This window comes from Oryza brachyantha, chromosome 3 (assembly GCF_000231095.2).
Source record: "Oryza brachyantha chromosome 3, ObraRS2, whole genome shotgun sequence".
NCBI classification, from domain to species: Eukaryota; Viridiplantae; Streptophyta; class Magnoliopsida; order Poales; family Poaceae; genus Oryza; species Oryza brachyantha.
The window spans coordinates 5256408-5271992 of record NC_023165.2 but is presented as its reverse complement, the minus strand read 5'-3'; the positions used below and the strand labels follow the sequence as shown (position 1 = coordinate 5271992).

Below are 15585 nucleotides of genomic sequence, written 5' to 3'. Positions count from 1 at the left end.
AGAGAATAAACATTTTCCCAAAAAATGTTATAGTATCAACACACACGCATCAACATGAAAAGAGAGAAAAAATAGTGAAGAAATTAGGACAGGTGGGCTCACGACTGGCACCCTTATCGTATGGATGTGGGGTTGATGGGGGCTGCAGGCAAAGTACCTCGATCGACCATGTCGCAGTCACAGCACACACAGAGAGAGAGAGAGAGAGAGAGAGAAGAGTTGCAGTGAAGTGCAGGTGCAGCTGTTGCCTGAACCAAGTATAGGATGGTGTCCGTCTCAGCCTTGGCCTGAGAAGGTGGATGGGAACTTCTGCAGAGAGAGAGAGAGAGAGAGAGAGAGAGAGAGGGAGAGAGAGGGAGCAGAATAAAGATGGTGTGTACCGTTACAAGAGGAGGAATAATTGCCTACGAGTCAGGCGTTGCATCAGGCAAAGCGAGCAACCACCGTTCTCAGTTTAAATGATCACCAGCTTCGTACACAGAGGTTCATCGTGTGGGAGCATCTACTAGTAAAACAATCAAACTCTCATCTAGTAGCAACAATCAAACTCTACTAGCTAGTACTCCCTCCGTCCCACGATAAGGCAACTTTTCGGTTCTTGTGTTTAGCGTTTGAGCATTCGTCTTATTTGATTTTTTTTCAAAAAATTAAAAAATTAGTCACATGTAAGATACTATTTATGATTTATCATTCAATAAAAATAAAAATATTAATCGTACAAGTTTTTTAAATAAGACGAAAAGTCAAAAATTATAGGTAAAAAGTGAAAGATTGGTTTATTTTGGGACGAAGGGAGTACGTACGTAGCATTCGCAGTTGATCAAAAAGTGCTTGCTCCATTTAGCAAAAATCATAATACTGTCGTTGATAGTTTTTGGGAACTGTCTGTACGAACATGCAGGTCTAATTTACAAGGTGTTTATTATGCCAAAATGTCCATGATATACTTAATTTAAAAGTTTTATCGGAATAACAATATTAGGATGAAACCCATATACTATAGGGTTAATCAGATCTATGTCATTATAAATTTCTATGTTTTAATAAATATCACTATTATTCGACTAATCGAAAGGACGTCACTATAATTTTACAACTATTCCATATATGTCCCTGTATACCCCTTTAGTGTATTTAGAAAAAAAATGGAACCAAATTGTCCTGTGCACTTGAGCAATTTTTTGGAGGGAGTGGTGAACAACACAGAGGACAATTTAGTCCAAAAAGTTTTCTAAATGCATGTGAATGGGTATGTAATGGCATACATCGAATAGTTTTGATATTACAATGACGTATTTTCAATTAGTCTAATAGTAATCGTATTTTTCAAAATATGTCAATTTATAATGGCGTGAATCCAATTAACCCTATAGTATATAATTATATGACAAGTTATATGCTAATCCTATACATAGTTTAAGGGAAATTTCATAACTTTTGAGAAAGTATCTCGATGTATGAAATTTTGTGTAAAATATGTTTATACACTAGAAATTGTGATATTTCAGTGTGCCATTTTAAGAGTGGTAAAGAAACCCCATTATTTTAATGTAGTATAGCCTTTTTTTTAAGAACCGGATACTGTAGCTTACACTTGCAGCTTTATTACGGTCAACGCAATAGCTTAAATCTATATTTTAGTTCTGAGAGAGTACTTATAGTCCTGTTAAATTCACTCTAGATCTGCAGCAACTTAATTCCCTGTATACTAGACTCGTGTTTTACTATTACTACTCTGCAGATTTATTTCCTTGCAGGGTTTTCAACAGGAGTAGGATAAATTAGGCTAGTCGCAATAAAATGTTTCATAAGAGTGTCATGCATATTAAATAAGATGTCACATCAGTTAAATTGTTGTTTCGGCAAAGTTATTAAATAAGGGAGTTTCATAAGATGAGAGGGGAGTTTTATCCCTATAAAACTTATCTGCCTCGGTTATCTAGTTTGCAGTTTTGATAACTATGCCATAAAACTAGGTATTAAGACCGACATTAGACCGAGCGGTCCAAACTAACAGTTTCACTTTACTGAGAGGAATTAACTATGTGCAAACATAAATGCCTAGCTGGGTATTGACACTAAGTTGTTGAGCAGTGTACATGTAATTATACACTGGAGGCCCCACGAGTTAATGATCAAGTTGGCTGTTCTGGTAGGAACATATCTAAGACGTAGCGCAGTTAAAAGTCAGTACCACACCTCTTCCTACTGGGGGCACATGCATATATGCATGCATGGGAATCCGTTGTGAATGAGGAATGATGTGCAACAATTTCCAACAGAAAAGTGAGGAGCTGGCCGGGATGAGCAAATTGCACAAGCAGCAGTCTTTTAATAAACTTGCTCCATTGGAGTACTAACAAAACTGACAAGGATTCATTTCCCTCTCCATCTCTCTTCATATATGCATGTATATGGAGTCAAATAAAACATTTATAAACGAAAAATAATTCATAAATATAACTTTTATAAAAGTGATCTTAGCGATCTAAGAATTAAGGCTGAAAAATAAATTTGGTAAAAAACCCTCTAAAATTAACTCTAGATTTAAGGTTAAAAATTTAAATTTTGACTTATAAACATAAACAGTAACGAAAAGATGAGAGGTGATCGATGGTCCCCAGCTGTTGCAAAAGCAGCAGGTTTCTCAGGAGGGACAAGGATGGTGGCATTTTCCCTGGGAATGGCAGGAAGGTCCCTTTCTGATTAGCAGAAGTAGCTATTGATCAAGTGCTGGAATGCTGGTGTGAGATCTAGACCTGTAACCAACCACTAGGATTTGTATGTTTTTGGTTCGGGTCAAGAGAGTCCTAATCAATCGATTAGCGACAATTCTTTCTGTCTGGATCATTTAGTACGACTAGCTTATAGCCATTAATTAGTACAACGTACCTAGCTTGCACAATATTTCGTTCAGTCTCCGCAGAATGAATATATCCGGATGGTGGTGGCGCCCCGCTGGATCTGAAATTCTCTACCTGCACAATTGGTTCAGATACATCACCACTATACTGTGAACACCTTTAAAATTGTCAGAAGTGAGAGTGCACATACACATGTCCGCATATATAGGGATAACAAGGGTGATTGTTTCGTTTTTTCGTAAAAAGTCAAACGGTATATTTAAACGAAAAATAATTTATGAATAAAACTTTTATATACGTGTTCTCAACGATCTAAAAGTTAAGGCTGAAAACTAAACTTTAATAGAAAATCTTAAAATTAACTCTAAATTTAAGATTAAAAATTCAAATTTTAATAATATGTACCTTGTTGCATGCCGCAACCAGCGTGGCCATAATATCTTCGTTGAATAATGACCATGCTGTCAGTAATTTCACTGCAAGTTTACGCTTCGGTTTTTTTCAGGCTTGAACCCCAGATCAAACTAGAACCGTGATGATGCCACATGATGGTTTGTGTGACGACAGTGCATGCAGTCACTGCTGGAAAAAAACTGACCAATCAAATGCAATCATGCAAAAATCTCGATCGATCTGGGGCTTCGTCCCCAGCTCGCTGCTGCCGACTATTCCCTATCCTCGGAAAGCTACAAACGATCTCCAAAGGCATGGCAATGGCATGGACAGGATGAGAAAAGTATCTGGTTGATCTTTCAACAAAGGTTATTAATACATCATAAAAACAAAGGTTTGTTGAGGAGCTAGCACACCTTTTGATATAGTTGCAGGTACCAGTAACGCACACTGATGCATGCAGATCAGCAGAGAAACTCCAATTGATCAGCAGCTAGCAATGTGACGAGCCGGCGAGAGAAACAGCGATTTGCCTTTTCTCTCCATGGTGAAAAATTTTCTGTTATATCTGGACATATATTTAATTAGCAACACTAAGGTAAGATGCAGAAATACATCTATACATATTTCTGCCCTCATTCAGCAAAAAGAACATGCTCCATACGTATAGTTGTATCGTTTATATGAGATTTAACGATATATATGTTTTTTATTAGGTGAGAGCAGAAACATGTACGTAGATGTTTATACACCTTAGACGTGAAAATAGTAACTCCACCTGATAGTATGATCTAATTTTCTTATATACTAGTATATACGTATGTGTATTTTTGGTCGTGCAAATTGCGTGGTAATTCAAGCAAAGCATGACAAATAAACCTACCCACCACTGATGGAAGCATGAATCATGCATGGTACTCGATGATATCCTCTTGTTTTTCGTTCGTTTTCGTTTCAGTCATGATGGATGCTTATGCAGGCGTAGTTAGCAGCTAATCAATTAAGTGGAACATTCTTTTCTTCCTCCAGTAAGGCCACGCACCTGCAAAGCACGCATGCATGTGTCATTTGTCCGCTACTTCACCGGAGTCTCGCTTTAATTACCATAGGGACAAAAAAAACAAAGCGAGTACGTAGTGATGAGTAGCTTGATCATAGCAAAAGAACAAAGCAGCTAGATCCCAGAATGATGAACGTAGTTATTACTACCATCTTGTTTTGCATCAACTGAATCCGGCATATAATTAATTAAGACAGATATAACATACATAGGTGATGCATGATGAGCAAGCTGGAGCCAATAAAAAATGTGGTTAAGCAAGCAAGCAGCTTGCAACTTTGAGATGAACAGTAGCAGTGTGGGTGGCGCAGAGGGGCAGATGTTTTAGGACGTTCCCATATAAGGCATCGCTTAAGAAAAGGGGAAATCAAATACGATGCATAATAAGACGAGCGAAACGATGGGAGAAGATGGAGAGGGCACGGCATGGAATGGAGGGGTTGTTTTGATGGGGCTAAACTTTTTAGCCTCATATCACATCGAATGTTTGGACATTAATTTAAAGTATTAAACATAGACTAATAAAAAAACTAATTTTATAAATGAGTGGTAATCCGCGAGATGAATTTTTAAAGCCTAATTAATCCACAATTAGAGTATATTTACTGTAGCATCATATAGGCTAATTGTGGATTAATTAGGCTCAATAGATTCGTCTCGTGAATTAGTCTAAGATTATGGATGTGTTTTATTAATAATTTATGTTCACTATTTATAATAAACGTTTAAATATTTGATAGAACAAGTGACTGCAAATAAATCTATTGGATCTAACACACCGCCGGAGTCAATCGATGACGCAGCTCGCTAGTGTAGGCAGGCAGGCACGAAGGCTAGGCTACAAGTAGATCTGTACTACGCTGCAGGGGCAGGAGGACCACTTTGCCAAAACACAAGCCTGCAGCTCCAGATGTAAAGAAGCCAACAGCAATAAAGAGAGGCCAGGTACCACAACCCCACACGCCCCCACCCCCACACAGATAGCTATATAGGCGTCGACAGGCCCACGCCCAGAGCTTGTCACGTATTCATTCACTGATGCTCACACATGCATCAAAGCCAGAGAAATGAATAAAAGCAAAGAAGAAAAGAGAGAGAGAGATGAGCAGAAGAATGTAGAGAGAGAGAGAGAGATGGCCTTTCCTCCGGCCTCTCAGAGACAGGCACTTGGTTGTTAGTATATGTGACTATGTGAGAGCACAAAAGCCTCCTAGTGCAGGAGTACTTGCCAGAGCTTAATGTGTACTATGGGTTTCCCAGCTCTTCCTCAAGAATTTACTACACCATGGACGATGTATCACATCCACATCTTTTTTTTTTCTACACCCCCTCAGTGGATAATAGAATTCTACGGATAAAGGTAAAATCATAAGAGTACGTTAGGATATTTGTCTTGTACTTTAAATCTTTATTTATTATGTGCGCTATATATACACCTCACGAGTAAGGGTGTAAATGGACCAGCTTGCCAACCTGCTTAAAGACCAATTAAGCGGGTTACCGGCTTAACTGATCTATAAATGGGCTCGTGGGCTGACCCACTTATATTCCTACTCATGAGTGTCCATGCAATACAAAACAAAATATAAAATTTCTCTATATTCAATATTTTCCACGCCTCCCTCACCAAACTAACCCATAATGTAGCTAGTATGGTGACAATTATCCTGCTCCATCAGTGCCCCATTTACCCTCAGCATGCAAAAGCTATCACTTGTATACATTTGGCACTGCTGCGCGCCGGTGCGCAGGCATGAGCACAGGCGGCCTTCCTGCTCTTTCTATTCCCTCGCTTCTCCCTCGCTAGCTAGCTCTTCCATTCCTCTCTCTCTCGCCGGTGGCCAGGGAGAAGAAGACACCTCGCGTTCCGGGTTGATTTGTAGCAAGAACGACGTGGCTGGCCGGCTAGGTAGGTAGCTCGAGAAATTGTGTGTAGCTCGCACTACGTACCAGCTAGGTCTGGGTGCATGGGCAGCGGCGCCGGTGAAGGCGGCGGCGGCGGCGGTGCAGCGAGCGTACGGGAGGAGCCGCCTCGTGACTTCGCCAACGTCGCGTCCTTCTCCGAGTTGCCGTTCCGGCGGCCGGCGCCGCCCAGGGAGAGTCCCAGCTCAGCCATCCGCCTCTTCGGCATCGACGTCCCGCACGCATCGCCTGATGGCAAGAGCTCCAAGGAATCCGCCGCGGCCGCCGCCGCCGCCACGCAGAGCGGCGGCGGCGGCGCTGCCGCCATTGCCGCGGCGGCCGCCGACAGCAGCCGCAAGTTCGAGTGCCACTACTGCTGCAGGCACTTCCCGACGTCGCAGGCCCTGGGCGGCCACCAGAACGCGCACAAGCGCGAGCGGCAGCACGCGAAGCGGGTGCAGATGCAGACAGCAATGGCCGCGGCCGCGGCGGCGGCCAGCGGCGCGCACCACCACCACCAGCTGCTCGGCTACCCGCAGCACCGGTTCGGCTTGGCGGGACCCACGGTGGCGGCATTGTACCCGTCGTGGCCGACGGTGAGCGGCGGCGTCTCCTCCATTGCACCGCAGCAGTTCTACGGCGGGATCGGATCGGTCGCTCAGCCGATCAACGGGAGCCCTCTGCCGGCGGGGCTCTGGAGGGGCGCCCCGATGGCCGCGCATGGGAACACCGGCATGGCGCCGCTGCTGGCCGGAGAGCGGCGGCCAGTTGCTGTGTCGTCGGCCATGTTCCGAGGAGGAGACGAGCCAAGAACCTCAGCTTCCCTCGTGGCGTCGCCGGCTGCTTCGCCGTCGTTGCTGCTGCCTCCGCAAGGTCAGTTCGCCTGTGAGCAGCCGGCGACGACCACCGCAGCTGAGGGCGTCAGCTTAGATTTGCACCTATAATTGTTCTCTTCTCTGCTGTTTTTAGCGGGTTAATTACTCCAATAACTGATTTCGCTACCTTTTTTCCTCGCTCGCCTCAGATTGCCCTTTACTGAATTCAGATCGACCGATCGTGCCTTGTTTTTCTGACACGTGCAAAAGAATTCCATTCGCCAAACTTTGATCTTTTTGCTAATGTGCGTACAGAGAGAAAATAATTTGAATTATATTACTAGGGTTTCAATTATCATTATTGTCGCGCAACACAATAAGCTTATGCATTTGAAAATGCTAACTACTAGTCGGTTGAAGATTTTCCTTTTCTTTAATAACTAGAGCCAAGGTGAGAAACAATCAGGTCTCATGCTGACTAAATGTGCAGATTCCTTTGGACGAAACATAACAGAAATCATAATGCATGCATTAACCAATTTCAATTTCGGGTTTGCAAAAGCACCACAGACGTATCAGGAAAAATAAGATACTACCTCCAGTTTTTCTAACCAACGTTGGTCTTCAAAAATAAACTAATTAACCGACGTTATTTATCTGAGAACGAAGGGAGTAGTAACGAATCATGTTTCACGAAATCATTCACATACATGTCAGTTGAAAGTAATACTCGGAAAAGCTGAAAGATGAGAAACACAACTGCATAAATAATATATTTCTTTAACAATTGAAAAAAAATATCATAGTGCATATATACTTTTTCATACCGTTCAGTAAATTACTGCTGCAGCCTGCAGACCGGCCTGTACGTATACGCAAAACAACAAGCTAAAAACCATGAAGGATAGAAATTGTAAAAATTCTGTCTGAATAAGTGCAGAGTTCAGTTCTAGCAACTGCTGCTGCTTGGATGCAATGAGGTTGTAGCTTTCGCATGTCGCTAGAGTCAGGTGTATGCACAACTGCAGATCCATGATAAAGAAAGCTGGCCGAAGGGATAGCTGAAGTACGAGTCGAAATCACACACACAAAAAAAAAACAATATCATACCAGTTGACTTATGGAAGTTGACGGCGTACACTGTTGACTCTACCTGAAAGCTGAACTATATAGTTTAAATAACCTGTCGTACAGAAAGAGAACAGCTCCTCCTGTTTTAAATATGGGTTCTTTTGTCTCGGCAGTTATGTTTATATTGCAAAAGTATAAAGTGATATGCACAGATGCAAGAAAGAAAAGCAAAGGGAAGTACACGTTCGAGGAGAAGAGCAGAAGGGATAAGGAATTCAGAAAGACCATGCACATGAGAAATGGCAGCTCAAATTGATGAAAAAAAAAAAAGGGTTTGTCAAGCCTGCCATAGTTATTACCACACACCGTCCAAAACAGTGTTCATTCTAGCTTATGAAATCGATGGTTTGTGACATCAATTAGTGACTGTTTGTTCCTATCAACTTTTTCTAGTAACTGTTATATTGAATATTTGGACACTAATTAAAAATATTAAATATAGACTATTAATAAAACTCATCATACTCTGAACTATTTTGCGAGACGAATCTATTGAGTCTAATTAGTCTATGATTAGCGAATATGATGCTAAGTAAATATTTGCTAATTATGGATTAATTAGGCTTAAAAATTTTATTTAATAAAATAGCCTTTATTTATATAATTAGTTTTGTTATTGGTCTATATTTAATACTTCTAATTAATGTCCAAACATCCGATATAACAACAAACTAAAAAAATCCCTAAATTCAAAAACTCCCTCGATCGTTCTCGCTAGCATCCCCTGCAGCAGTGCAGCCTATGATGCCTAGGGTTTCGCTCCCAACAAGGCAAGAGAATGCAAGGCCGAGAGATACCAAATCTGTTCCAAAATATAACTTTTTTTTGCTAGTTTAGCATAGACTAACGAGATATCAAAAATGTCACATTTAAGTCACTTGTCAGTTACCTTTTGAATTGTACATTAAGTATTATCCTTTTAAGTATTTGATTGACTCTAGAATTATTAGAATAATTAAAACCATAGAAATAAGTGTAAAACTATTTATATTGTGATATAAAATTTGAATCCTAAAAATATGTGCCTTTTGGTTCCTGGAGTGAGGCCTTGTTCAGTTTGTATTTTTTTTTAAAAACATCACATCGGATATACAGATACACATTTAAAGTATTAAACGTAGTCTAATTACAAAATACATTACAGATTTCGCCAAGAAACTGCGAGACAAATCTTTTGAGCCTAATTAATCTGTCATTAGCACATGTAAGTTACGGTAGCACTTATAGCTAATCACGTACTAATTAGGCTCAAAAGATTCGTATCACGATTTCACCCGTAACTATGTAATTAGTTTAATGTTCATGTATATTTAATGTTTCATTTATGTGTCTAAAAATTTAATGTGATGTTTTTAGAAAAACTTTTTGGAAACTGAACAGGGCCTGAGTATGTTATATAATGTACTACATTAATATTTGCATTATAAAATGTTAGAATTATCCATATATTTTCATATATGCTAATTAATATGGATACACTTATATAAAACATATATGTTATCTTGGGTCACAGACAAAAAGGTGAATAAACGATGGAATATAATTTTCCTCACTTATCCAAAATGAATGTGAATTCAAGTATAGAAATGTTCAATATATTTCTCAAATAATCTGTGTTTTTACATTGAGGAGGACTGACTTTTATAGCCTTAGGACTCTTTTGGGGATGTTACATGAATGTGCTTGACATACAAAGCGACCATGAGGGTATTTTGGTAACCTAGACAATATTTAGGACCATATGAGCTGGCAACAACACTTGAGTGCTGATCCCCAAGCATCTTGAGAAAACCCCCTAGAACAAAACCGGTAAGTTTCATGTCGCCTTTAGTTGAATTCTCCTCCTCAAGCACCTAGTCCACTTGTAGCTTCACTTTGCTCGACCCATCTTATCCCTCCGCAAATACTCAATAGGCAACTTCTTATGGCCTCTTGTTAATAGCATTGCCCCGTTCATGTTGGAGAGTCGAATAACTTGGAATACATGCTACACTCGAATAATCTTACAAGGATACTTGGGTTAATGTTTTCTATATACACCTAGCAATGGAACTCAAAAACCCTGAATATACTAATTCCGTTTTGGGCGAATAGGGCAAGATGACCCTACACCAACAATATGCATTAAAACATAAATGAATCTAGGTAGAAAAAAATATTATAACATGAAATAGAGGGAGTGTTAATCAAGTTTTTTTTTATGAAGCAAGTAACATTTTATAGTTATTACTCACTAGGTCCTAAAATAAGTTTTTTTCATTCTAGTTTGTCTCAAAATAAATTCGATCATTTCTAAGTAATAATTGCATTAGAGTTTGTAAAAGTAATGAATAAATACTTTGGGAACAGATGAAGCATGGACTAATTATATATTGGGATTAGAAGATATCCTAATATTTTTTCTTTTGAATCGGTATGCGTGTTATGAATGAAAATTTTGAATTATTTTGAAATGGAGGGAGTAGCTGACGAAGATTATGTATCCTTATCATTGGGGAAGTGGTTACCCTTCCCTGCGATAAGAGCGTTTACCGTGCCTATTTGGAAAAATTAATAAAAACCATATAAATTTACTTATTTTTAATATTTTTTAACTGGATCGATATACCATATCTCGATGATAAGGCCAGTAACTGCACGACAATCAATGATAAGAAAAACCATGCCCGTGTTACAAAAGAAGTTAAATTAACGCGAAAGCGTTCTATATAGGAGGAGTAAATGAGATTAGTTAGACACTAATAATGAACTTCGAAATTACTTACCTTGAGGCGTACGTGTTAGTTGAAGTGTTACTACAGCCAGTGTGAATCAATAATCATCATACTGCTAATGAGCCAATCCCACCATCGTTGTTTGACCTTCATAGTAGGAAACATTATTTGATTGCACATTAGTGCATACATCGATGATGAAAGAAATAACATGAAGCAAATGAGAGTTTACCATGCATGCACGAGGAATCTGAAACACATGCAACAATCTAATTAACCCCTCTTAAGCAAGTGGTCAAAGAGGAGGATATCATATATGAACGTCCTGAGGCTTTTTGATGTTGCTGCTGCACTGCCGTTCCTGTCGCTATTGATGGTGATAGATCCAATGCGACTTCACGATGTGTCGTTTTCTCCCTCCAGCATGCAAATAGAATTGTGTCTAAAAAATTCAAAAACACGAAGCTATGTAGTACTACGCCTACGCATGAGTATTCTGTCCAGATTGTTGTATCTAATTTAATGCTAGTCTTTTTTCTATTCTAAGACCGAGGAAGTAGCATGCAAGAAATCACTATGTATTCATTGGCCACAAGACTCGGTAACTAGATAAGCTATATACATTGAGCACCGTACGTGAATGTTCCCACATCCCAAAGGGGCTACATAGTTTGGTTGTCTATTTAAGCGACACCATGAGATGAAAATCAAAAGCAAGTACTCTGAGGGGCAACAAAGAGGAAAAGAAAGAAATACCTAGAGGCAACATCTCAAGATAGACCTCCCATCACCATTCATCACCAATTTCACCAACATCGAAGGGATCGCTTGTACCTACGTGGCAACCGCTCTACCCCATGTTATACCAAGCTAGACTTTTGAGTGTTCATCATGTCCTCCATAGAACTGATGCACATACATGTCCATCCTATAGGTCCTTTCCTAGATAGATAGTAGGGCTTTGTTTTCCTCCAGGATTAAGCACCTAGTAGTGCATACACTTGCATTCTGTACTGCATATATAGCTCAATCAATCAGTACAGGTAGCCTAGATAGGCCTACACCCCCTATACACCACGTCCATTCTAGGAACTAGGGGGATCGAGATCCAATGATCCATCTCTGTTATATTGCGCATCTCTCTTATTCAGATTGAGGAGGAATTTGGACTGGATAGCCTGAACTCTGAAAAACTGAGGCAGGAGCTATCTTGTGAGGCCTAAGCAAAGGGTGGAAAGGCAGTACAGATTGTACAACGATAGCATTACTGATGGCAGGCTTTGCAGCAGGGTGCGCCAGTTAAATCCTGGTTCCTCTGTTATAGACATGCAAGAAAAAGTTGGGCACCTAAACAGGCATCAGCACAAGAGGAACCCAGGGGACCTCCTGACCCCATAACTCTACATGCTCTATCTCCATCGCGCAACAAAACAGATCACCCAAACAGTTTTCAGGACCGAGCTTGCAGGGGCTAACCTTAGTTTCAGCATGACCCTATGATGGCCGGTCCCATTGGGACAGACACCCATGTGTGGTCATTGGACAGTCGATATGATGCGGGTGCAGCCCATATGCAACAGCCAGTGTTCTGTTCTGCATGCACACAAAGAAAATGGTTAATTAAAGACCAAGCAACATCAGTTAGACCAAAATAGGAGGAAAAAAATTGGTCAAATCGAGTATAGAAACAAGATGCTTCTGCTAATTCAAACTCCCTGTAGAGTAACTGCCAAGGTTTTCCGGCGAAGCAACTCCCTAGCTTCCCTAGAATGAAGTATACATTAAGTTTCAGATGCCACGCTATGAGAATCTTAGCAATTACTTCCTCTATTCCAACATCTTCCTAATTCAAATTTGAACTAGAAAGATGAACTTATTTTAAACAGGGGGAATAGTAGGCATGCATCTTACGGTCAATTTCCAGGCATAATCTATATGATCACTCCATGTCAGTGTCATCAGATGATCAGAATATGGGATTCAGTAGTTTTCATTGGCACCGAGGACCTATTTGAAAATATTTTTTCTTACGGATCAATCCTTTTTCTAGAACTTTTTTGCAAATAGGTCCTCAGCGCCAATATCATTGGCACCATCCTTCTCCGGGGGACGGCACCAACATCGTTGGCACCATGATGTTGGCGCCATCCTATTCAACGACGGTGCCACCCGTCAAAAAGGTCTATTCGGGCAATAAGTTTTTTAGAGGTCTATTTGTAAAATAAGTTTTCAAAAAGGACCAATGTCAAAATTGCAGGGTAGTCTAGTGTCATAGCACATAGATATCTCAATGCTACTGCTTTTCAGGTTGGATGTCAAAGGCAATGAATGATTGGTTCCCCATTATTTAGAACAATACACTTAAGTGGCAAACTTGGCATGCATCTATATCTCATCGTCTGATCCTTATGCTGTGTATATTATGAGTCAAAACTTCTGTGCAAATCGATAATTGTGACTTAACAAGCATGCAGAAGCAGCTGCTGTATGTTCATTCTCGACAGTTCAGCCAAACCAAACACAAATATATCCTCCGTGGAGATACACCAATGGCACAGGAAAAGTATCATGTACCCTCACAGAAAGACAAAAATGTCTTGAGCCTATGTTCCCTATTCTCTCAACTGAGAGGAATGCAACGTGAAAGTCAGTAATTCACACATCTATTTGCTATTTTACTTTCATTTTCAGATCTTCTAGTCTGTCGAGTTGCCTAAACAAGCGGGATATGTTAGGGCTACAAACATTTAGGCTTCTCAATAAATAAATAAACCACCCCACTTCAATTGTTCATAGGAAGTCGAATCAATTTCACATCTCTAGACTTAGATAGTGGATGATATTTGCTCACATGTGCAATAGCAATGGAGGCGCATACCATTAGCAGTAACTAGTGCTTGCAGTCATACGCAACGAAGATAAAAGTGATACTTATGATTCAAAAGCAAATACTTCTTTCTAATTCTGTATACTGTAACTTGTAAGAGATATTAGCACAATCACATGTGGTGATAAGTGATTACAAAAAAGTACAAGGCGGAAGGAAAAAATTAAATAAATATATACATATATATCATGTAATGAAATAAATAAGAGATCGACTTGACAAATTACCTTACAGGTGATATTTAAAATGTAGAAGATGCTGACAAGTTCACCATTTCAGATTGCCTTGTTAACACCATCACCATTGCATGTATTCTTGTACACTGCTACAGAAATATTCTCACTATGAGTCTATGCCTATGCCAGAGATAAGGGGAATTTCACTGACTGAATGAGTTGACGCAGTACTGCTTCCGGGACAGTGGATAGACATACATAGCCCTGTGATGATGTTCCCTAGTCCCCTTTGTTTGAAGCCATCTATATGCAAACATGAGCTCACGCTTGATTTTGGCCCAAATGATTAGGTGCGAGAGCAAGATTACATAGAGGTATTATTTATAGATTTAAGTTATTGCTTTTATGAATGTGTCCATTTTTAAGTGAGATAGTTGTACATGCTCTGAAATATTATACTATCGTACCATCACAAGGAGTTTGCATCCCAATCCAAGGCCTGGGTTGCTCAGTTAAAATATACTATAGACATGCTCGGTATCCAAATCACATATGCTTTTTTGGTCTGCAAATGGTTGACAAGTTAACTAGTCAATATTCACAAGTAACAGTGTATGCATCATTAACTTTCCATACAAAACAACGCTTTAGGTGATCCACCTTATTCTATAGAAGGAAAACTGTTATACGGTATATTGATCAACAATAAGACCAATCTTACCATCTCTTTACGGCCTGTTGATGTCAAACATATTCTTCCATCCTTCCGGTTGACCATCCAATTTATCAAGCAGTGGCTGAATGTACATGGTAAGTGCATGGTGTGCATACACCTAGGTATTTAGTAAGGAAAATAAGACTCCTTGCCAGGGAAGGAGGCTACAAACTCGTTGACATTCAAGCTAGATCACATTTAATGGACAATAGATCTACGATGGCATTTATATGTTATTTGTAGAATATTTTGTAAAACTGCACATATGCCTAGGTTTTCGGTTGACCGAATGCGTATTATAGCACACAAAAATTTCCCCTCTGAGATGGCATAGTATGCTTAAGCATTTTATTAGTTATCTACAATATGTTTACTGAGATCCATTACAAGACAGGCACTACGATATAAAGTTAAAATAAGGAGACTATCAATCTAGGACTAAAGATTATCGGTGATCAGCCTAAGCTTATGCCAGACCAAACGGTCCTTAGTCCAAGAACATAGCTCCAAATTTTCTAGTCAAAAATATTGTTTTATTAGAGGCCAAAGAGAAAACTATTTAACTCTAAAAAAGAGTCATCATTTATAGATCAATTAAGTTTTCAAGAAAAGCTACCATACAAAAGGTATTCCAAGAATAATCTTAGAACACAGCCACTCTGCCCACTCACAACAAGCATGTTGTAAGTGAAATCGACAGAACCTTTTACTAAACCTACTTACTAATGGATCATCAACAGTCCTAATGCTCAAATAGTTCATACATTTTGAAATAATTGCCACCAACTTTTTCAATGAACCAACTTGACATTAATGCAATAGTATAATGAATCCTTCAATGCAGCCATGATCAGGAGGTTCAGAGATTACCAGTCTCTGTTTCTCTGAAATTCTTTAATTGAAATAAACTTTGTGAAAGTGTATAGAG

The 15585-nt window shown here is 39.6% G+C and overlaps 1 protein-coding gene and 1 long non-coding RNA gene across 3 annotated transcripts; one reads left to right on the top strand and one right to left on the bottom strand.

Annotated features, from left to right (window-relative positions):
• The first annotated feature begins 6208 nt into the window (after window positions 1-6208).
• On the top strand, window positions 6209-7275 carry LOC107303743 (zinc finger protein 8-like). The gene has a single exon (XM_040521563.1). It carries the CDS (start codon window positions 6285-6287, stop codon window positions 7161-7163), a length of 879 nt encoding a protein of 292 aa, XP_040377497.1. The 5' UTR covers window positions 6209-6284; the 3' UTR covers window positions 7164-7275.
• A 3313-nt stretch (window positions 7276-10588) lies between these two features.
• Window positions 10589-14618, bottom strand: LOC121053885. 2 transcript variants are annotated; one of them, XR_005811390.1, is made up of 4 exons: window positions 14410-14618; window positions 13994-14245; window positions 12356-12472; window positions 10589-11026 (listed from the first exon to the last, which is right to left on the bottom strand). It is a non-coding gene; the product is annotated as an uncharacterized LOC121053885 (long non-coding RNA). The 2 variants fall into 2 exon arrangements; XR_005811389.1 differs by having other exon boundaries at window positions 13994-14618.
• Between the last annotated feature and the right edge of the window lie 967 nt (window positions 14619-15585).

Coding starts and splice junctions, on each gene's coding strand:
- LOC107303743 (XM_040521563.1), top strand. CDS start 6,285: ATGGGCAGCGGCGCCGGTGAAGGCGGCGGCGGCGGCGGTGCAGCGAGC.